Source organism: Desmodus rotundus, chromosome 13 (assembly GCF_022682495.2).
Source record: "Desmodus rotundus isolate HL8 chromosome 13, HLdesRot8A.1, whole genome shotgun sequence".
NCBI lineage: Eukaryota > Metazoa > Chordata > Mammalia > Chiroptera > Phyllostomidae > Desmodus > Desmodus rotundus.
Window position 1 is genome coordinate 86,477,802 of NC_071399.1, and position 24,040 is coordinate 86,501,841.

The following is a 24,040-nucleotide window of genomic DNA, read 5'->3' on the forward strand; positions in this document are numbered from 1 at the left end:
AGTTGAGAAACCAAGCTCCAAATTCCAATGATCACGGCCCACGCCACGTGCAGGGGCAGCCCCGTCCAAAAGGCCAAGGACCCAACTACCTCTTTCCACACTTGTCTTTCCCTGCTTCTCTGTCCCCCTTTGGAGCGGGCAGAACAGCTGCCGCCTTCCAGCCGTTCTATCGCTCATTGCTGTGCCCACTGGAAACTGAAAGGGAGAAGAAGGGGCTCTTCACTCTGCATTTCTACTTATTAGAGTCTTGGTTAATGGCTTCAGAGAGGGGAAAAAAAGAGTTTGAAACAAGTGGCTCCGATGAGGTGTGTAGGAAAGCGGTTCTGATGGGAAGTGGCACTTAGCTCTTCATTTAGGCCGCATTTAGAGTGAATTTATCTTAAGAGAATATGCTGAAAATCGAAGCAGGACACAGACTGTTTTTCCACATTGAGGAATTAGAGTTAATTCTGTTCCATGGTATTTTTTCTTTTAAAAAAAATGGTATTCATTTATTTACTTTTAGAGAGAAGGCAAGGGAGGGAGAGAGGGAGAGAAACATCAATTGACTGTCTCTGGTACATGCCCTGTGCCCTGACCTCGGACCAAGCCCACAGCCCAGGCACGTGCCCTGACCAGGAATCGAACCTGCGACCTTTGCTTTGTGGGATGATGCTGAACCAACTGAGCCACACCGGTCAGGGCTGTACTGTGGTATTTCATGGGAAACATTTATTAAGTCTCTTAGAAAGGGCATTTTCCTGTTACTCTTTTGTTTACTACTGGGAATCACTGCTAAGGGCAGCTCTCTCAAAAGAGTTCAGGAATAATTGAATCTGTCACATCCACATAATAATTAAAATGTCCTATAATTTGGCATGACAATTTAGATTCCCTGAATGTGTAATTTACTTAAGCATAGCATTATAGAGAATAACCACTCCTCCTGATGTGGAAGGAAAAAAATGCAGTTTTAAAATACACGTCTCTCTCATGCTAAAGGCTCAGTAAATAAGTGAACTGAATTACTTCATACAATGAAAAAACTTTACATTCTGCAAAAGCAACAAGTGAACTTAAAAAAAATCACCACTTCACACACACACCATTAGTGGAAAATGAGTTCTCTGTCTATAAAGACTTCACATAATTTTTAATGGAGGTATTACTGATATTTTCTCCTTGTCCGACTTCCTGTGTAATCAAATTTGAGTGAACAGCAAATCTTTCCATTTCCTTGCATATTGTCCAAAAACACAGGGATGCTTCTGAGACCCCCTCAGCACTGGCCACTATGCAAAACGGCAGAACCAGAGAAAAATGAATGAAAGCAGTAGGATTAACCACAAAAATGATAGGAAGATCATTTTGGTCAAAATCTTTGGAGCCTTATACATGTCAGCAATTTAATGGCCATGTGTTATATTCCATGAGAGGAGTTTTCAATTTTGCAGCGGGACACAGAACGGTGGAGATTTGTTATAGGCTTGGTGGTTAAATTTTAACTTCTCTAAGAAATGCTTTAAAAATGTAACGCAAATATGCCTCTCTAATACTCTTGTGATATGCATTAAAACAAAATACTGTATCTTAAACATGAACTGCTTTAGTATAGCCCCAAATGGAGGAGTTCACAAGATCTGCGGGGTGAAAAGCTCTGGCGTATATGCGCAACATAACAAAGAGCGTGGCTACCTTAAGACCAGTAAAATCACCCGTTGTGAAAACAGCTGCGAGTGTGAAAAGGAAAATAAAAACAGATATGGGTTGAGCGTGCACTGTGCCACATGCTTTACAGTCATCACTGTTAATTCTCAAAATAGAGCAGACAACACAAAATCTCCTTTCTCCCTCACTTCCTTCTTTCCTTCTTGTCTCCCTCCCTCCTTCCCTCTCTCCCCCCTCCCTTCCACCCATCTAGGAAGTATTAAGCGAGTCCATAATACCAGGGCACAGTTTTAGGAACGGGAGACTCAAAGATGAGCAAGACAAAAGCTCACAGCTACAGACGAAGGCTGAGGTGTTGTTAAGTTAAATCAATGGCCAAGGCTGCACGATCAGCAGTTGGCCGAGCTGGGACTCGAACCCAGGTCTGAACCTGTATACTTTCTTTTCCACGTGAGTACCCGGAGAAAGACACTGTGTATTATCAAAAGTAAAACATGTATTTATTTTTAGTATCAGAAGTACAATAAGGGAGATGAGAATTTTAACATTCAATTTTCTCAGATACCTTTCCATATGGATACTATCTTATATTAACTTTGCATAATTTAAGAAAATATGCCTATAAACAAGCATTTCCCCTATCTGCTTTCCACTACAATTTTATTATACTCCGGACTCAGATAATTTACTGTGTGCCTGGTATATACTCACAGAAAAAGAAAATGGATTTTATTAAACTATCAGGATTCATCAAGAGCAAGTACCATATGGCCAAACACATTTAAGGAAAATTTAAGTAAACTTCCATTAATTCCTGAATTTATTTGGCAAACATTTACTGCATACTTAGCTGCATTTGTGTCATTAAGCTAGCTTGCTGTGGAAGGGGCAGGATGGGTAAGTCACAGCCCCTGCCTTTAGGGAGACTATACTGAAGGAAGAGAGGAAAAAAAACCCTCAAGTGTCCATAGTGCAAGGAAAAAAGCACAGGAAGAAGGTAAGCCACAGAAGAAACGACTTCTGGCCAGAGCTGGTCTCAGAAGCCAGTTCTGAGAACGAGCTTCAGGAAGGAGAGCAGGGAACTGGGCTGTGAAGGATGGAGAGACTTGAACACACAGAAAGTGGGGTGGGTGGATGGTGGTTGTTTCAGACACAGGGAACAATGTGGGCCAAGAGGGCTGGACATGACCAACAGACGCCTTAAGGGCAGGGTTATGTGGTTTTCCTTGTTCACAGTGGCATCTCCGGGTCCTGGCATTATACGTGACGAGCAACAGGCACCCCATGCATGCTGGCTGAAAGTTACATACAAAGCAAACCAAATTTAGGGCATGACGGGGTGACTGCTCAGTGGTGTCGTTTGGCAAGAATACAGGGCAAGGTCAAGGATGGAAATAGTGTGGCTGTCTAAAGCAGCACCATATAGGAATTACAGGGCGAGGGATACAGACTTGGAGGACCACATGCCTCAGATTGATGGCCATGGGCAAGCGGGAAAGGAAAAGTGATGGAGAGACAGATGAGGGTGGAGGATGGAGAATGAGACTCCTTTATATCAAGTCATCGGGAAAGAGAAAGGAGAGAAGTCAGCGCTGTGGAGGCTAACTGCAGGAGCTAGGGGAGCTGCCCTGGGTGCGGCTGAAAAAAGGCCAGGAACAGCACTCTACCCACTTCGTCTTTGCGATTGCTGGTTTGAGCAAAGACTCGAGACCTTTCAGAACAAGCAAGCATAACGCAACTATCAATTTCCTTTTTGTACAGATAAAGAGGTATAACTTTGAATTTTTATTTTCACCTCCTTTCTGCCTATGAGAAAAGGCTCCTGAAATCTCCCACTGTTGTCTCCAGTCTTCCAGTAACCCGAGTGAAACTACAGACTAAACCACACACGCGTGTTGGTATGGTAGCCATCCCTCGGCCCCAGGATCTCTCCAGGAACACCAACCCCAAACTGCTTGCTGCTCTCTAGTAGGTTAAGGAAAAACACATTATGGTGGATGAGTCAGTGAGTTACATAAGCTGAATGAAGATGTGTTTATCGGGCCTGTGTATCTGCAAATATTCCAAGCAGCTGTCCTAGATATAGAAATTAAATGGACCCATTGCAAAACAGTTTAATCCATTTTAATTGGCAGGATGCCCTCAGTGATAGTGGGGCGGCTGCTGGGAGAGGTGGAGGGCAGTGCAGGGTGGAGGAAGCGCCTGACGATGGGAAAGAGGTGCCCGGAACAGCTTTCCACACGGGGACCCGCAATTAAGGGAGATCCCACTGGGCACCAGGCAGAGTGGGGCGGGGTAGGACCTGGGTTTCGGAGGCCTGCTTCTGGCTGCCAGAGACGAAGGGGCACAGCAATGGTTACTTGCAAGCTGAGTCCCTTAGTTGGTAAAAGAGGTGCCTGTGATTTTCTTGGTGGCAAATAGTGTGGCAAGTTTTACCTAACATCCTTTCTTAGGTCTGGACATGGAAGTCACTCTTCTCACCTGAGGAGGATGCTGATGAGGTCACAGCGACCCCCACAGCGGCTCCCCCAACGCTCCTGCTAGCACCTGCAAGCCCCACCCCGCCCTGTAAAGTAGTTTTTCTCCCAGACTGCGCTGTGTTCACGTGAGTTATTTTGCTCTCTCTGAAAACGTGAATAAAATCTCTTGGCCTTCTTGAAAGGGGCTTTCCTCCTCTGCCACATTCTTACTGTGGCCACATCGGCTTATTAAAGTGCCAGAAAGATGAAAATTAGAATTTCAGTAAAACTCTAACTAGCTCTGAGGGGGTTTTTTTGTGCTTTTCCAGGTGGGTATGTTAAACAGTTTCTAGTTTTGATTTCCACGGGGAAAACAACTAAAAAAGAGGTTTGCGTTTGGGGAGAGAGGTAAAGATTATAAAACCGTAAGATGGCCTATAAGCAGAAGAGGTGGCATCTGAGTTTCTTAGTCCCGGTTTCGGTTCTCCAGAATTCATTCCCAGAGAATTCGCTGACTCTGACAGTGAAAATGTTGACCATGGGCAGCACCTTTGGCAGCGCAGCTACAGATTTGCACGGGCTTCTTTTGCTCACACTACCAGGGAGAACCCCGGGCTGTCGTATGGAGTGTATGGGGACTGGGGGAGAAAGCTGTGCCCTTGGCTGGAAACAGGTCACAAGCGACCAGCTAACCCTAAAAGCGACAGCAAAGAGGCTCTCTTTAATGCAGACAGAGTGCTGAGTACTAGGAGAAAGAGGATTTCTCATGTGTCTGTCTTGCTCCACTGTTTTGTGGCAACTGAGCAAATGAGGGAGATTAAATTAGCTGTCATTACAACTGCATCATGTTTAATAAAGTTAAAGTTAAGAGAACATCTTTGTAAAATAGAATTCTAAGCCTAATACACTAATGACGCTTAATGAACCAAAACTGAGTAAATCCCTTTGGAGAGCCAACACATAAACAAAGCTATTAATTAGGTCACAGTTGTTTCCCAACAAGGCTTTTGTTTGATTTAGTTACAGTAAACAAAACCATATCCATCCGTCTTTGTGCCGAAGTATTCACGAGGGCAACGAAATGTAATTATGACACCTTAAGCACTTGCAGTTACACGACTTTATGATGACAACACTGTTGGTTATGCCCTTCATTAGCATCTGTCACTTCCCCAGCCACTCCCGGGCTGGCCACCCGCCCTCTGAAGCATTAGGGTTTGCAGTCGATTGACTTGTCTTTATGTCCTTAAACTTTTCAAAATAACAGAAGAGACAGATCGCTTGTTTCCTGGAAAGGAAATAAGTATTTCTAAAGAAAACAAGAAAAACAAATTGCTTCAAAAATCAGAGGTTCCAGAAAGAACATTATTCATGGTGCTTTACCCTACTGAGCGCCGATTGGTACTCAGCAGCTCTAGAATGAAGCAGAGGGTTTACACCTGGGGTGAACGTGGCAGAGGGGACAGTCCCTCAACTCTGAAGCTAGGGAATGGATGTCTCAAGTCCCCCAAGGTCTAATCCTGTTGTCCTCTACAAAGGAGTCAGCCACAGGAACCAGCTTTGAGCAAAGTGCAAATAAGTGGCCACATTGACATCTCTTGGTGGGACCTCCCCACCCCCCACACAACCCGTGACATCACTGAGGGCCTCGTGGTCAGACAGTCCTAAACTAAAGGTCTTCCCCCACTGGAGGCGGGGGTGGCAGGGGGAGCTGCATGGTGAAATGCAAGGGCCACCACAGAAACCACGATCGGTCATCATGAAGGTCACGGGCTCTAGAGAGAGCCCTTGCACGTCCTGTCTCCAAATCGACTTTTCCCTCATTCTGACCCGTTGGCCCTGCACCTAAAAACCACCACTGATTCTCTTGCTTGCCTCACCCACATTCGGTCCACCACACAGTCAGCCTGGCTCTACCTTGTCACCCACCCCAAGGCCAACCACTTCCTCCTCTCCACTGCTAGCACCTCTGTCTGAGCCACCGACAAGCGGTGCAGAGAGAGGGCCAAAGTGAGAGTGAGCAGTGCCGCTGGAGAACCGAAAGACGAACAACCATTTTTTAACTACAGAGAGGAAGGTGGGACAAGGCTGGAGAGGTAGGAAGGGGCCAGGCTATAAATTATTTTGTAAAACCACATTAAGGATTTGAACAGACACTGATCAAGACAGAAAGATGGAAGGCTCTTGAAATTCGCTGGGAGATACTGGTAAGCCCAGTATTAAACAAATGGACGTATCTTGATAACAGCAATAAAGCCAATCAGCACTCAGCAGAGTCTGACAGGTTAAGAGTCTGTGGGTCCAGTTCTGATGGATAAGTTTTAGGAGTGACCAGCAAAGAAGTCTGCCAAATTCTGCTCTTCCTTGCTGCTTCCCTAACTGACCACACATTCCACAGACGGTATTTCTACGTACCAAATAATAAAAGGAAGCTGCTACCATCAATATTGTAATACTAAAAACAAACAAACAAATCTATAGGGTACATTTAAGAGCAGAGATTTAATTTGAAGAGACCCCCCAGCTGAGCTGGAGATGAAGCCATCTTTCTGCCACCGTGTCTAAAGCCCGACAGTGACTGAAATGTCACAACATCATTCATCTCCTGTGGCAGAAGGATGCTCCAGAGCACAGTCTGAGAAATGCAGTGCTAGAGAGGAGAACAACAAAGTGACAGGTGAAAAAGCAGAAATGCAACGTTCTTTTCCAGCTGCCACTCAGGATCACAAAATGAAGGATGCTGGATGTTAAGCGATGTTTCTGGAATCTAATGGGTCTCTGGGCTGTAATGATGGAACATCACATGGCCGCTCACAGAAGTCTGCTGGGGTGGCCCATCTCCTGCTGCGATGCTCCAGTCCAGATGACCAGCTGCACTGCTTGGAGCTGGAAACACCCTTTTGGCATTGGCTGGTGTTGCTCAGTTGGTTGGGCGTTTACCCACCCGCAAAGCAAAAGGTCACTGATCTGATTCCAGTCATGGCACAGGCCTGGGGTGCATGTTCGGGCCCCAAGTTGGGGGGCATATGAGAGGCAACTGATCGATGTTTCTCTTCCTCTCTTCCTCCCTCCCTTCCCCTCTCTCTAAAAATAAATAAATAAATATCTTTTTTAAAAAAGACAACATCCTTTTGGTTGGCAATCCCCGCTCTTGGGGTGTACACTGCCAGACCTCACTCCTCCACACGTCCAACTCTGGAGAGCGACAGGCGAAAGGGACCACTTCGACACTGACAGTCTGGTATCTTCTTAATGTCCCTACTGATGATCCCATCTGACACAGCAGGTTGGGAGGCAGTATTCCAGAAACCACCCAGGAAGTCAAGAGAGACAGCTCCATCACCATTGGACACGAGGAAGTTTGGATGCTAATGCTCACTTATTACTGATCATTGAACCGGGTCTGTATGGAGCATAAGGACCACTGACTAACTTCATCTGTTGCCTCTCCTGTACCATGTGTGCCTTCCTTACCAATTTACTTCTTCATTACTAACCAGAGCATCACTGGACACTGGTATCTATGACAACAGATAGACAAAAATCTGTGCGTTGCCACAGGCTGGGGTTAGCCTGAAAATAGCTTACATTCTTTGGGCTTGTTTGCAGCCAAAGGTTTTTCCTTTGAGGGATGATTTTCTTTTCATTTTATAAAGCCACATTCTGAGATCTACTGAACGTGAGTAAGTAACAGGGAAAAAAGAAAGAGAAAGAGAGGAGGAAAAAAAAGGGAGAGAGGGACAGAGAAAAGAAACGGAGGAATGAAGGAAATACAAATAAGGAAAGAAAAGACTGAATTACTAAGGAAGTAAGAGCCAATCACACCAGGAAGAAGACAGTAAACGTATCCAGAGACGGAAGCTCGGAGCCTGCCACGGTGCACTGCTGGGCTCTACCTTGGAAGGGACTGGCTGGCTGTTTGTCTACACTCTCTCAGCCCCAGATCTACCCTCATACTGGGACTGGGTCTCTGCAAATTGCATTTTAGTCGGCCCTTTGCTAGGTTCTGCCAGTAGGGGCATAAGACGAGGACCAAAGGTGGGACAGACAACACACGGTCCACCTAGTTTCTGCCTCTCAGGCCAGCATCCCCACAGGAGCAGGACCCGGCCCCAGCCTTCACCTTCTATCGGCATATTGAGAACTGGCCACCAGTGCTCCTTCCTGCACAGATGAGACCAGCAGCCGTGACCCTGGCCCTTTGGGGGCCCTCCTCCCAGCTCCTTGGTCTGGAGATCCATCCTTGGGCATAGCAGCTGCTTTCTAGAATTATCACCCTGGTATTTGCTTTCCCGCTTCCAGCCCTCCAATCCTATAGCTCAAATTGACTATATTAAATCCTTTCTGTTGAAATACATTGCTTTTCTGACTAGGCCCTTTCTTCCCAAAGACTCCTCTTTGAAGACACAATTTGTGAACATCCCAAGAGCTGAGAAATTCTGCGGCCAAACGCAATGACCCCCGGCAGCCCAAATGAAAGGCTAAATGTTTGATTAAGGGAATCCAAACTGCTGAAACAATGGTGACACAGCAGAAATGACTATGTTTTGTTACTATGTAACATGAAGCTGTATCTTGGATTTGGAATATTTTCACGGTTGGCCATCTTAAACAAAAATGACAATAGGAATAAGCTTTAAGTATGAAATTATGGAATCAGTGGATATATTATTTCATAGCACATTCTGAATGTGTAGTTAAGTATGTGAGTTATTGTCAAGAATGGGAGGAAAAATTAACAGAAAATTAACTTATCGTAGATCTCGATCCAGCTTAACAAGAAAGGCTAGGTTGAGAAAGTGAACAGGAACAGAAACAACCGGAGTTCCACAGGTGAAGGTCTTACCATAATCTTGTCACTGTCGATAATGGTGTTCAACCTGTGTGCAATGGTGAGCACGGTGCACTGGGCAAATTTCTCACGGATTTTTTTTTGTATTAACTCATCAGTTCTAGAATCAAAGAAGTTGAAGTTAGTTCAGTAAAGACAGACTTAAGACTTAAAGAGATCATATGATATTTGTATAATGGTTTTAAAAATCAATACCTTAAGCAAGAGCTTGTTCTTTAAAATCTAAGTAGAAAGTCTATTTAGAAATTTACTATTTTTCATTAAAAAATGAAAGATATTCTTCTCCTCAAATTGCTTAAAACTAGGGGGAGCTGAATTTAAGAATCTAGCATTCTTAGGGTGCTTAATACTGTCATCAACACCGTAGGACACGTTTTGGTTTCTTCCTCTGCTTGCCAGAATTAATGTCATCACGGGGTATCCTCGGGGCAAAGAGAGTGCTTAGGAAAACGTCTCGCCGTCATGAGATGTGTCTCATTTTACCACATTTGAAATCCAGGTTCCGGGTTACAGGGAACTCGGCGCTGTACCTTAGATCCACATTTGCTGTCGCTTCGTCAATGATCAATATCCGATTCCTCCTGAGAATAGCTCTGGCAAGGCACACCAGCTGTCTCTGTCCCACACTGAAGTTCGATCCGGATTCTGCTAGCTCTGTATCCATTTTACCGGGGAGCTCTTCGATGGTTTCTTTAAGCTGCACCTGCAGATACAGAACGAAGAACGTTGTTTTCCGAAGTGAACTACTACTGAAGTAGACATCAGAGCCTTGAAATCCTTGGAGCTTCCTCTGCACCTTGCGACGATAGCCACGTGACAGGGACAGTTACTTCCAATTCGTGTTCCCTGAGAAAGATGGTTGAGTCAACCCAGGACAGAAATCTTCTGACTTGAGAGCACAAACCTAATGGGAGCCAAGATTCGTCCTGGCTGCCACGATTCGGCACTGGCTGTTCCCGCCCTGTCAATGTCATCGAGGCGTACACAGTATGCTAAATAAAATTCTTCCTAAGGGAGAGGATGGAAACATTTTTAAATGTTACTTTTTAAGTTTTCATCAACATTTAACTTCAGGAATTTATAGAGACAAAAACGTAGACCAGCCATTGCCTGGGGAGGGTTAACTGCACACAGACACAGGGAACATGGTGGCATGGGTGGGAAAAATGCTCTAAAATGGGATGGCTGTGAAGGTTATAAATTATAGATTTATCAGAATCCTGGGTCACGCGTACAAGGCAGGAATGTTCTGATGCGGGAATCATTCGTCAATCAATAAAAAATGGTTCAATCCCCTCCGTGCCCCCACCCCTGACACGACACCCACCAGGATTCCTTCCCAGGGTTTCGTTAAGGAAGTGTCTCAAGAAATGAAGGCGTTTCTCCCAATGCAGTCTGAGCAACGAGTTAAAAGGATCTTATGGTTGAGTCGAGTTTCCCAAAATACATTTTGCATAGGAGTTAGTACACTGAAGGAAAAATAACTGTTTTAAATCATGGCAGGAAGTATGCCTCTCTAAAGATACAATCTTGCTCTTTGGGGAGATTTCCAAGTTTAAAGAATAAAAATTCATACTTTGGCAAACTGCGTTTCATATATTAGTAAAAATGGGAGTCTGTTTTGGTGGCGGTTCTTTCCCAAATTTAATCTCATATTACAGACCAGTCGAGAGCACTTACTCCAACTTCATAAATGTTTTGCAGTGAATGAAATACAGGGCACAGCGTAACATCTTATTTCCCCCAGACTATGGGGATAGATGGTGTTTATATTAATCCAGCTTCAAAAAACTGTGATTATAAATTAAAAAAAAAACCCTTAACCACTGAAGATAACCTGAAACTATACCGGGTGGTACTGCTCAGTTCAATGCAAGCACCAAACCCAGGCTATTCTTCAGAGTTAATGAAGAAAAGTAAACAGTCTTCGCACTAAGAGATTAACAGGCTGATGAGCGAAGGCCAATCGGCAGGGGCACAGAATGATGATGTCAAATAACCAACACCAAGGGTAAGTGGGCAACGTTTTCACAGCATCCTAAATCCTGAAGCCCTTCTGGGAGTGTGGTCTGGAGTTGCGTTCAGGATGGAAGTCCAGTGTCAGCAAACGGAAACCCTGAGCTAGGATTAAACATGGTACTGGTACTGGGCGTTAGCATGAAGGGTATACAAAATCTAAACTGTTGGATGTGAATTGTGGTGCAATGGCTTTTACTGAAAATTGTAAAACGAAGATGTCAACTTCGTCAACCCTCCTCCATTATAAGGAAGAGTACTTACCGAGTATTCTTTTCACGACACATATTCATAGATCCACACCCCAGGTGAAAGGACTGATCAAAAGCACGACAGTGGCAAGGCCTCTGTGAGCTTTTCCTGCTGGGCTGACTTTGACAGCACTTATATATGCAAACTGGTCTTTCGTAAGGGATACTGCGGTTATGAAGAAATAATGTCACCCTTGCCTGACGCTGATCGCATCTCATCACTAGCCTGGTTCTGGACCATCTTTCAGGCCCTCCATATCTGCCTGTTGAGGAGGAAGGCCTCTTAAGGGAAGAACAATAGCCATGTGACCCAGCAAGCACCTTTCTGAGACTCTACTTTCATTTAACACCAGTGTGAAGGCTCTCTGTTAGTGTTATCCCACATCTGGGGAACCAGCAGAAGAGAACTGAGTAACATAGTAACTGGGGAATTCAAGAACATTAGATAACAGTGTAATATTACTAAGTGAGATGACTATACATAAAACAGGATGTCCTTCTTCTGAGGAGGCATATATTTCGGGGCGGGGCGAGCATGCAAAAGTGTGAATTGCAGCATTTAATGGAAATTCCCACAACATACTTTCAAATGATTCTGCAAAATATAGATACAGAAGGGAGAAAACAAATGTAGCAAAATATTAACGAGTGAATTTAGGTGAAGGGTATTATGTGAGTTCATTAGCTTATTCCTTTGACTTTCCTGTGATCTGGAAATTTTAAAACGAGACACTGGGAGATTGAGGCCAGACAGCCTGGGCGCGAGCCTCACCTGGCTCTGCCAATTGGGCACATTCCTGAGCTTTCTCTACCTTAGCTTCCCAACCTATAAATAATACTGTAATATTGTAATAATAAAGGTGGCTACCCTCCTAACATTGTTAGAGTATCAAATTAGCATGTGTAGAGTTTCCAACAGTGCTCGATCCAAAGCACGAGATCGACAGACACTGCCTATCGTCACTAATGCTGTGAGCGCGCCGCTCTCCGTGACCTGCTACATTTGTCTTCTTCCCATGTATCAGCACCGAGACGATGCGCGCGTATGTAATGTTTGAGTGTTGGGGCCTTTCGCCAACGAACTGCTTCATCGTTAGCCATTACTTATGATCTAGGTATAGAGCTGCCATTTCTTTTTAGGTGCCCTCATCAGCGCTAATTTCTAATGAACTTTCTTCAGTGTACAGATGGACATTTTTCAGTACATGTATGGAAAATGTATTTTCTGCATACCTTTTAAAATAACCAAGCTGAGATGGGCAACATCTATCAAACTATCTCCCTTCTGAATGTCCGCCTCCGCCAAGGGAGAAGGAGGAGGCAGAACAAAGAGGACTTAAAAAGAAAAAGGGCATCTTTTCCTTTTATTTGAATTTCGTAAAGAGGAAGACGTAGCGCCCTTTTATTGACTCTTAGACGACCCTCTGAGTGTGGGTTCCGTCTCCAGTTTGGCATCACTGATGATCCAGCCGACGAGGATTTTTAGATCTCCTAAAATCTGACTTCACTGCTTTCTGTGTTTTCCAGTGAAAGACTTGGTGCGTTTTCTAACAATCAGGACACCAACTCTCTCGTTGAAAAACACAGAGCTGGGGTCACACTCAGAGGTCTCACTGGGACCACATGGTCAATTCCAGAAGCAAGACACAGAAACTGCTGGCTTCAGACTGTGAAATAAATTCACGTTTACTTCTATTCACAGGAAGTTCCAAATGTAGCTTCAGTAAAGGCAGGTCTTCCTATCATCCACCACTTCCACCATCTCATCATTTTTAGAATTCTGAGAGGCTGCTACATTTTGTTGTAAATTTGGCTCCTGCAGAGGAAGTAAGTCACAGCCAAGCTCTCAGAGAGTTTTTGACAGGATTTGCCTGCCAATGAACATTTCTTCACTGTCTATGGAACAATGTGTTTCTAGAGTGATTCTACCGTCTGAGAGTCTGTGAAGACAGATCGCAAGCTCTGAAATAAAGAGAAAAATAATTTACCAGTCATTCCTGTTTTTTTTTTAAGGTGTGTTACAATTTCACCACTAAATGTGCCCCAAGAGTGCGAGAGCGGTGACCACCCTGTCTTTCTACGTGATGGGTGACTGGTCCCCCACCTCTTCTCTTCTAGAGTTCCACTGTAGAAAGACTCGCCACCTTCAGTGGAGTCACAGGTCCCCTGCTGCTCCAGCAGGAGAAGGCGAAGGGGTTGGCCCGACTTAAGAAAGGAAAATCCCCACAGGTGCTGGAGAGCAGGGTGGATGTGGGAAGACTGAGTGCCGACTTGCCTTCAGAAACCAGAATTACTGGCAGGAAGTTGTCGGGCATCCAAATAGGCCTGCTCGCAGTCAAAGCCCATCTCTAATGAAAGACTTCGGAGCCATCCCTGGGAGCAGGACATGAAACGGGAAACACGCAGGTTCAGAACCACCACCGTGCGAGCAACCAATGGCTGGGTCTTGTGTGTTTTTGTTGCGTTTTGCTTTTTTAAAGAAATGAGCCCCACTTCTCTGAAATGAAGAGAATGTTAATGAACACTGAGTACGTGTTTATTGAGTGCTTACTTTTTGAAAGCAAAGACTGAGCTAGGTCCTCTGAGGGAGGAGAAGTCTGTCTATGGTTCAGAAGCCTAGATGTGGCTTCTGCCTTCCAGGAGCTTGGAATCAATTAGTAGGAGAACTAGGGCGAATGCACAAAATAATTAGTATTAAAGGATACAACACAATGAGCCCTGTGAAAATAGGACTAAGTGGGTTTTTCAGTGTTTTAATAATCTTGCTTTGGGTTTTATTAAATGCCAGTCGGCATCACCAACTTCCCATAAAACTTCAAAGGAAGCTTTCACTTATACGTGATACATAAGTAGCAGAATTACAAAAAAGTGAAGTGAGTTTAAATATGTCAAATGTTTAATCAGATATAATCAAGAAAAATTTAATAAGCTGAATAAAGATGCTGATGAAAGCTGTGTACACGTATTTGAAATTACCTAATGTTGCTTTTAAAATATATTTTAATACAAATAAAAATCCCGTGAGCAAAAAACCAAAACCAAAAAAAATTACAAACCAACAATACCGTACCAGTCAAAATCATCTTATGTAAGGGGGAGGAAACTCAAAGAAGTGGTCCACAGGAAAACACTGTGCTCATAAAAGAAAGTTCTCTAGAAACGAACGTTACTGGTATGAAAACAGAGCGAAAGCTCCCGGGTGCTGTTATCTGTACTCCCTCTGCAGCACGAAAACACGTTTGCTAATAAGTAATTATTACCACATGCTAACTGAATAATTTCCCCTTATACACACTTTTTGATAAAGCTTCCAAGTATTTTATTAGTATGGCCTCATTTATCTTTTAGTTAATAATGAAAAACTATTATCGCCTCCACTTAGCAGTTGTTCCCGAAGACCAGAGGAGTAAAACACATGGCAGTCACTAGATGACTCGAAGAAGCTGAACCCGTAACTATGACTTCCAGTTCGGCGCTCTGCGGTGCACACGATAATGTATCTAGTTGCTTTGGGTTCTAGGAAAATGGTTAAAATGAAAACATGAGCCGCTCTAGTTCTGGTTTCCGTCATCAATTAATACACACATTATATGCGTATCCATGTCATCGACGTTCTCCTAGGTGGTGAACAGAGTCAGTTAAACCGAAAAGCTCCCCCTAAATTACCGGCAGTACTACCGACGCCCGTATGCCGGCGCTAACAAGTTAATTACACTTTGTGAATTACCTCTTTTAAGGCGTTCCACAGTTCCTCATCCGTGTGCTCATTAAAGGGGTCCAGATTTTTCCTCATGGTTCCAGTGAACAGAACAGGTTCCTAAACACCGCAGACACAGGGAATGTTACTGCTGTAGCCTCTTTCCCGTTGACTCCAATGCTAACTTGCAGAACGGAATGAAAATTCAGAAGACCAAAATTCACTATAATCATGAGTTACAAGGTTGCAAATGCTTGTTTACAGAACAATCTCTCTATTACTAATAATTTTCCACTGTATAGAACGCAGTCCAAAATATCATCTGGACCACTGAGCACTAACAAAAGAAACTGCTGAAGTGTGTCATCTGAAGAAGAAAATGAAAAACGAAGGTCTGATTTTTTAAAATGCCTTTTTGGTAGTGATATTTGTTCAAACAGGAAAAAAAAAACAAGGATATAATTATTTGAGGAAGTTTACAGCAAAAGAACGATATAAATTAATAGTCAATCCCAGTGTGATGCTGGAAAAATACCAAGAGCATGACTAGTTAAAATTGGCGCCTCAAAGCAAAACTGTTAAATATTTGCACCTTTGCACTGAAGAATAAACTAGGGTGTTTTCTCCATTGGTTAAGCCATCTTCCGGGATTAGGAATCACTTCAGATGTTTGAATAGGGCAACATGTTTGAACGGGACAACCTGTTTTTCATCCAAAGAGCATGTCAATTAATGGGGCCACTGGCACCTCCATTCGCGAGGAGATCGCCTCTGAGTTGCACCAGCTAATCCCCACGTTATCTTGTCTGCGCATCAGGGTTACCAGACTCACGGAACCTCGTTATTAACTGCAAGGGCCGGAAAACCTGAAACCCAGTGTGACATGCGTCACACTGAAATTGTTTTCATTTCAATAGCTCTCCCTATTCATCTGCTTCAGGAGAAACCACAGTTAAATTACTCCTGAAATATATGCCTCCTGGATTTCCAGAGAGACTCCTGTCTCAGAGCTTAAGCAGGCCGTTTAGGTTTCCTTCCCAGAGGCTGTGGGAACACAAGTTTCGAGAACATGGGCAGCAGCAAAGAGCCCGACTGGCTGCCTTTACTGAAGGTGGTAGAACGGTGAGATGCTCAGCTGTGCGGACAAGAAGAAACTGCTCTTTTCCACCAGTGCTGGACTTGAGGGAACTGCAGGCCTCAGATACTGGCCTGGCCTTGGGGCTGGACTGGTCCTCTTCATGTCTCAAAAGCCTGAAGGACTGAGAAGGTAGACTTTTCTCTAGCTGTGAAGAAGAAATGCCACTCAGACCGCCCCCAGACCCTCTCCTTTCCCTATTGTCTCTGCTTCAAGACCAGGGAGAGGAAAACGGAGGCAGAAGACGGACGGAGCGCCAGCAAAAAACATACATCCCTAAGCAAAGTCCGAAAGTAGAAAAGACGTTACAGAGGGCATTTTATTCACACAAAGTTGATAAAGCGGTCAATAGGCCCCCAGAGCCCTGAAAACCACTGCTCATGAGTCATTGCAAAATGATTGCTGAATTGAACTAAAAAAATCCAGAGACCCAAATTTAAGGCCTCCCTTAAACTACCAAAATTTAGGGTCAAAGACTCAACCATCTAAGCAATGGTAAGAGCTCCCTGTCAGGAATAACCGTCCCTGTATTTCAGATTTAAAGGAAAAAAGAAACTTCTCTTCCTCCACGTAACTGTCAGCACTGAGATTCCAGCCACCCAGGCGATTTCCCTTCCTCTGGTTGTTCTCATGAGGTTTACAGAAACGATGTGGTTGGGCCGGGGTGGGTGGCTGGTCCCCGTCACTTCTGGCTCTTCTCTGACTCTCCTGCTTTCCCACAGCGCTCTGAACTATCAGTGGTACTCTGCTCTGGGGCCCAAACGGAGAGATTCTTTGAGGATTGGTGTATGCAGAGATAAAGGGGCTGAGACAGGGCAGGTTAAGGAATCAGCTTTGAGCCTCCCGGGCGAAGTGACAAATGGTCCCTTTGCTTACATTAAAGGCAGGACAAGACGGGTTCTTTGCCCATCTCCACTTATATGACCTGAAAATCTTTTCCTCTCACAGAGCATTCATACTTGGTAAGAGGTCTGGGGTTTCATAAAGTGTCCACCTGGCTTTTCAAGTACACTCTAGACTAGAGGAACTGCCAAAGCAAACTATTAAAAATATTGCTTGTATTTTCTACATGATTTATTGTAAGGTGATCAATGTTAAATAAAATAGCAATTTTCATCATTTGCTCCAATTCATGTCTTCTTGACCCATTTTTTTTGTTTGTTTTTTCTTTCCAAAATGTCGCATGCCCCGCCTGAGGCAGTGAAGAATTTTAAAAAGACGGACCTTTTGTCCTTCGAAAAGCGAAGACAGGACTCGAAGCACAGCAGTAGCATGTCTGGGAGCGGTGGGTTTGGTGGCCCAAGAGAACAGGCACGGGGACACACGCCGAAAGTCCAATCACCTATTTCATAATCAGGGCCACTCTCCTGCCACTCCCCCCACCTTCTTCTCTTTAGCGAACTCCTTGAAGTGGATGAATCCCTCCAAAGGCGGGGGGATTAAAGTAGGGCCTGTGCAGGAAGGGGAGCCGCTCACGCAGGCCCTGACCAAGACCCACAGACGTTTTATGCTGAGCTGGAAACAGAGACCTCAGGTGCTCTGCAGGCCTTATGGGGGTCCTGCCAATCATCAAATCACGCTGAGCATCGTAAAGAGAAAGAAATTAAGTGTAAGCATTTTCCAATGCAAAAGGGCCCCCACCCAAATCTACACTGTCGGCCTAAAAGAATATATTAGGCAATTACTCATGTTTATTTAGCAGTATGAGATGGGAGAAAATAGTAAATAAGAATATTTGTCTTTGTTAAGACATGCCACATATATATTTCCAAATGAGTAAAATTTCAATCAAAACTTGTTAAATAAAAAGAATGATCTGTTACAACATTAACTGATTAAAGCTCAATTTTTCTTTAATACCAACAGGCAATTTGTTGTTAACAAAGTCTGCTTTACTGTGCCGACGTGTTTTATGCGCAGTGTTCGTTCTGGTTCCTACTCATTCTACTTCCTTCCACTTGCCAAATAAGGAATTATTATATTATCTTCCAAAGGAAATGAAAGTGCTCACAGTAGACACCCACGGCAAGCGCAGATAAGGGTCAAATGATCATTTCTGACAGATAGACAGATATTATTATTTAAAGTTCCTACCTCCAAGCAATGACATTAATAAACTAATCTTACAAATAAGTGTTGTAAAAATGTTTGCAGGCAGAACAGTTTAGTGTAAACATTTATGGTAGGACCCACAACCTTCATGAAAACATACACTAAATTTATTAGCCAAAGTACCGTATTTTTTTTCTGAAGGTACACAATTAAACCTCATTTAATAGGAGTGAGCTGGCACAGTACAGTTAGAGAAATAAATGCTCATGTTCAATGCGGTATTTTAAATGGAGCATTCGTATAAAGCCTGTTTTTCATCTTGGTTTAAAGTGCAGTTCCTTTTTATTTTTACCCTTTGTACCATATTCAGTAGTAATTTCTTCCTTTGTTACCGACATAACACAAGTCCATATTAGGTGTGTTGCCCCAAAACGGCCACTCTGAATCAAAGCATTTAGTGCAGTAAACCGATAATCCCGCAACCCAACTGCGTGACTGAAAAGGACAGTCTTACTCGACCTTTTGTACAAATGACTGGAAGACAAGCCTTTCATTATCCTAAAAAGAAACCCTACCCACTAACCTTCAGATACTTAAAACGACCCAGGACCGAGACAAAAACACGGACAAGTGGTTACAAACGAGGCAGATAAAGCTCAGCACTTCACCTTCACCATCTCAGTCCCAAACCAGGGGACTGCCCTCTATTAAAATATAGCCTCCAGAGCGGCCCCTGCCACTGTTTCTGCCAGGCCTCGGGCTCCCTCTCCATTTCTAGTCTGAGGACCTTCATTAAAGGCAGCTCATCCCCAGGTCTCAAGAACGGTATCTTGGGTTCCTTTTTTTTTTTTTTTTTTAATCCTGTAGCCTCTGAATGAACCGATCATCACCCATATTCAGAAGAAAAGAACATTGTTCACCAACAAAGGAAAAAGAATTTAAGTCGTGTAAAGTCCTCCTTCGGCACAGAAAGGTCAGGGGCTGCGGGAGCAGCTCCATGGGCTTTAATGAGGACTTCGGTGGCAGAAACAAAGGCCCCACTGCATTAGGCTGGAATCCAATTGTATTTCTTTACTAGTAACAGCATACCCACCTCTTCTCTCTTTGAGTTTTGTTCCTGACAAGAAAAAAAAAAAAAAGAAGGGAAAGAACACCAGGTAATAAAGAAGTCTTAAAGGGACAGCGCTGGCTAACCTTTTCCAGTTGGCTGAAAACAGCCCAGGCAAGGGAAAGACCACAAGAGCAGGGTGGGCTGTTTGAAACACCTAGCTTTTGCTTTGATTTCAAAAGTTTAAGGAATATTTTTAAAAAATGAATCTGTTTAATCACATAAAGACGATAGCAGCTGATCTGTGCCAACCCTTGGGGTACAATAAAAAATATTGCAATTCTATGGAATCCCTTTTCAATTGAAAACGTTTTCTTTATGCCCATAGGATAGGGGCTCAACGTATAGAGAACCCATCCAAAGATGTTTTGAAATACGTTTTTCCAGATCCTTTCAGATAAGCAAGCTACTCCCTGAATATAATCTCTCCTTGGTGTTCTCTTTAGGGAACATTATTTTAACTATTTCGGGTTGTGGGCACAACAGCTGCTTACCCTTCAGGTACCTGTTGTTTTAAAAAATTATTTCGGGACAGTGTTTGTGTTTGAAAGCTCCCTCCAGTACTAGCCCCACTGTACACACAGCACCCTTCCCCATCGCAGTCTCTGCTGCTATCACACCTCGCCCCATCCTGACTTGCTCACGGTAGTCAAGAGTGACAGGGGTGAGCCTGGGAGAGAGACACCGCCACAGAAGCTCGCCGCTGGGCCCAGGATCACGGACCACAGCCAGCACACAGCCGGGAAAGACCATGTGGGCCCAGCTCAGCAAATCCGTAAAGAAGGAAACAGCACTGCGTTCAGTCTTTGTGCAGTCTGCTCGGAACTTCTCAGGTTCCGGAACTCAGGGTCTTGAGACGCGGCCTTACACAGCTTCCTACTCATTTGGCGGGAGGAATGTGAGTTTACTGCAGCCAGTCACAGCCACTGCCAAGAGAGAGGGCTCTTAGCTCTGGCAAGGCAAGATTCTGAGTGTCTTCTCCTAACACTAGCCCATGACACGAGTGGGTAAGCCCGTTTCCAAATTGATTTTCTTTTAGTGGGGAGTGCAACTTGGATTTTAAGGGCAAAGTAAACAATTCAGTTTTTCAAAACTACCAAACTGTCCACATGAGGGACATAGCACTAGGAGAAACAGCTTTCAATGTGGTTCTCTATTTATTCATTTTTGTTTTGGTTTAGGGGACTTCTTTGTGAGTAGGGTGGTAGGAAAAATGGGTAAAATATCTGATGAGAACACCATTCAATTCAACAAGTGCATCATTTGAAACATATATAGAGAGAGATTTGGAGTTGGACAGTCCTGAGTTCAGAATCTACTGCTTATTAGCTGTTTGAGTTGGGGTAAGCGATTCATCTCCCCAAGCTTCAGTTCCTCACTGAAAATGGGGTTAAACCTTGCAGGGACACTGTGCAAATCTGGAACATAAGTGAAGCTGGAGCCCAACCAAACAGGGGGACGGCGAGGGGCAGCCTTTATCAAACTGCATGTGAAGCCAACGGATCATGAAATCAATTTTGTGCCTCGTGATCATCACTCTGTCTTTTATATAAACGAGCACAGAATGAATATAACAGAAAAGAGAGTGCAGAGCACAGAGTAATATCATTTTGGGAAACTTTAGTTTCCACGTGTGGGCATGCGGGCACACACATGCACAAAAAACAATACCAAGCAGTTCCACTGTGGACCGCAGTCAGCAGGGGCTCCGAGTGCCCGGCGGAGCAGCAGGGGCAGGAGCTGGGAATCTGCTGACATGAAATTTGGATCCTGGCTCCATGGCTGACCTGAAAAGTGGGCTAAGGCCACTGTGCCTCAGTCTTCCAATCTTGCAGATAAGGAAAGAGGCTAAAATGCGTTCAAGGTTCCGCAGACGTTAGGAATTATTATTCATTCTGTGTGACCGGGCAGGAACTGCAAGGTGACTCACATCAATGAAACTGAGAGACACAGCCTGTCCTCGGGGAGAGGCAGGGAACACCTGGGAATGCAGGGAGAGCGGAGGAAAAATGTCAGGGGTCCCATGAGGGATTGTGGTGGACAGGTGGGGTGCGGAGTGGTGGTCAGGAAAAGGTGGGAGGGTGGCCAGAAAACAAGATAAAAACAAGTGACAGGCCTGTTGTTCCTCGTGGGGCAAACACTGGATAGATGTCTCCTCATCCTGGAATGTCTTTTCCTCCCTCTCTCCCTCTCTCTCTCCCTCATTTATTTATTTATTATTTATTTAGGCTTCTCTCTTTAAATTTATACAAATTTTTTACATATTTCTTCTTTCTTTGCTTTATTCTTTAAATGTATATAAACAATTTGGTTTATGTCATAAATAATCCATGAAAACATCACCAAGGACCACAAAAACATAAGTAGAAATTAAAGAGCCAAGTACTTCTGGGATGTTTTACTATTTTTACTTACGTAGCAATGAAAGGTCAGTGCCCCCGGTCCTTAATTACCACAGTTACTCTTTACCAAGCATCCCTAAGAGCCAGACATAGGCCCCTATCATTTTCTCATCCAGTTCACTCTTCATGACAACTCCGTCAGCGGTAATTACTAGGGCTGGTGAACCTCGGAGGCCTTGCGACTTCATCGAGGCCACGCGCTCCTAAGGAGGCAGAGATGGATGGTGTCCACGCTCGGTCTCAGTTCTAGAAGTTTCTACCCCTGGCTGCCTCCTGGGTGATATTCTGGGACCCTGCACACATTGCAGTCTCTCCTGATTCTCTCTCTTTAATCAACAAACACCGTGCCTTGGAGGCAAAGGCATATAAAGTGAAGGAAAAAAAAAAAAGGTTCTGTGTTTACAATGCTTGGCGATCATTATCTACATGGATACAAAGCTCAGCACTGTTTTGTAAGCAAGGGCTCTGGAGAACATATAGACAGCATGCTCAAAAGCAGGGTGGGAACTGATGGAACAGAACCAAAATCTGGTGATGTCAAGGTATATTTAGTCGTTGCTCAGATGTGCTTCCAAAACATTACTGGAAGAGCCCAGAGTCACCGAACGTTCCTTCTTTATTTATATAGTTCTTTTGTGTACACAAGCCTACAACTGCTTCTTATGAAGAAGCATTGAAAGGAACACAGGACAGGTTTCTAGATCCTTTCATCCAAGGATATGAAAGCACTTTCTGGACACGCCCTTTGTTCCTAAGTAAACCCCTCTGGCCCATTTCAGAGACGGGTACAACCAAAATGTAAAACGTGGGAACTCAAACTCATACCTCACCCCGTAATCACTAAGCCATGAGTCTGGGGGCCAAGGGGACTCTATCAATACAAGGATTTTATGTGCGAAGGTTTCTTTCTGTTTTTCCTGAAAGGGACATCTTTAAAACAATTTTTAAAAATTCTGCTAAAACACACATAAGATGTACTGCCTTCACCACTTGAAGTGGACAGTTTGGAAGGGTTAAGGCACCCAAGGCTGCTGTACAGCTGTCACCGCCCCCACCCCCAACCCTGGCACAGAGCCCCTCCCATCAGCACAACCGAAACCAAGTCCTTAAACAGCCCCCTTCTCCTCGAAGCCCCGGGGCTACCACAGCCCTCCTCCCTGTCTCCATGAATTGGACTACTCTACGTCTCTCAGAGAAGTGGAGTCACACAGTACTGCTCCTTGGTGACTGGCTTAGTTCACGTATCATCATAATGTCCTCGAGGCTCAGCCGTATTGCAGCACGTGTCCACATGTCCTTCCTTCTCAAAGCTGAATCATACCCCACAGCATGGATGGCCCACATCTTGTGTATCCATCCATCCATCCGTGAGCATGTGGGAGCTGCTGCATCTCTGCTATGGTGAGCAAGGTATTGGTGTACAGCTATCTCTTCGAGACCCTGCTTTCAATCCTGTGGGGTGTATACACAGAAGCAGAATTGCCGGATCATATGATCGGCCTATTTTTAATTGTTTGAGGAGCCTCCATCCGGCTTCCCACAGTGGCTGTACTACTTTACCTTTCCACCAGCCATGCACAAGGGTTCCAGTTTGTGTACATAATTTCCAACACTTGTTATTTTCTGGTTGTTGTTGTTTTTTTTTTTTCATACTAGTCAACCTCATCGGTGTGAGCTGGCATCTGACTGTCCTTCTGAAGGGGATATGTGGATTTCAAAATTACTGAGAGTAATTCTGATTATTTTAGAGGCCAGTGGCAGGGAGCAATCGCTGTACTCTGTCATGAGATACAAGTTCTCATTCTCCTTCTCTTCGGACACCACGCTCGATATGCCCCCGTATAAACAGGCATTTAAGAGCTCGTCATAGCCACATTTGCCTCATTTCTCTCTGGGTTTCTCGTCTCAAGAGGGTGTGTGTTTTTTCTCAGCTTCCCTTGATGGCCAGATGATTATAGAGCAGAAAACAAAATGAAAAACACTAAATTTAAAAACAAATGAGCAAGTCTGGAGCTGAATGTGTGTAAGTGTCAAAGCAGAGGGCAGGCAGGAAGAGGTGAGGGCTCGGGCCAGTGGGCAGAGGGCCTCTGTTGCCCTTGGCTCTGTACCTGGCGGAGAGTAATTGCTCCACAATATTTTCTAAAAAATTTTTTAATCCTCACTCGAGAATATTTTTATTGATTTTTAGAAAGAGAGAAAGAGGGAGAGAGAGAGAAACACTGATTGGTTGCCTCCCACATGCATGTGTCTCGACTAGGGATCAAACCCATGACCCAGATATGTGCCCTGACCGGGATCAAACCTGCAACCTTTTTTGGTATACAGGCCGATGCTCCAACCAACGGAACCACCTGGCCAGGGCCACATTGTCTGAATTTATGTTCAGTGGATGAACCACGGGACTGACAGGAGCTCTCCTTG

General features: G+C 44.3%; 1 protein-coding gene across 1 annotated transcript in view; it reads right to left on the reverse strand.

Annotated features, from left to right (window-relative positions):
• Positions 1 to 24,040, reverse strand: part of ABCC4 (ATP binding cassette subfamily C member 4 (PEL blood group)) — a 215,936-nt gene that overhangs the window by 15,257 nt on the left and 176,639 nt on the right. Inside the window, exons 27-29 of the mRNA XM_053916440.2 lie at positions 14,953 to 15,042; positions 9,489 to 9,661; positions 8,953 to 9,058 (exon numbers count right to left, since the gene is read on the reverse strand). Coding sequence (XP_053772415.1) covers positions 8,953 to 9,058; positions 9,489 to 9,661; positions 14,953 to 15,042 — 369 coding nt within the window. The remainder of the gene's footprint in view (positions 1 to 8,952; positions 9,059 to 9,488; positions 9,662 to 14,952; positions 15,043 to 24,040) is intronic.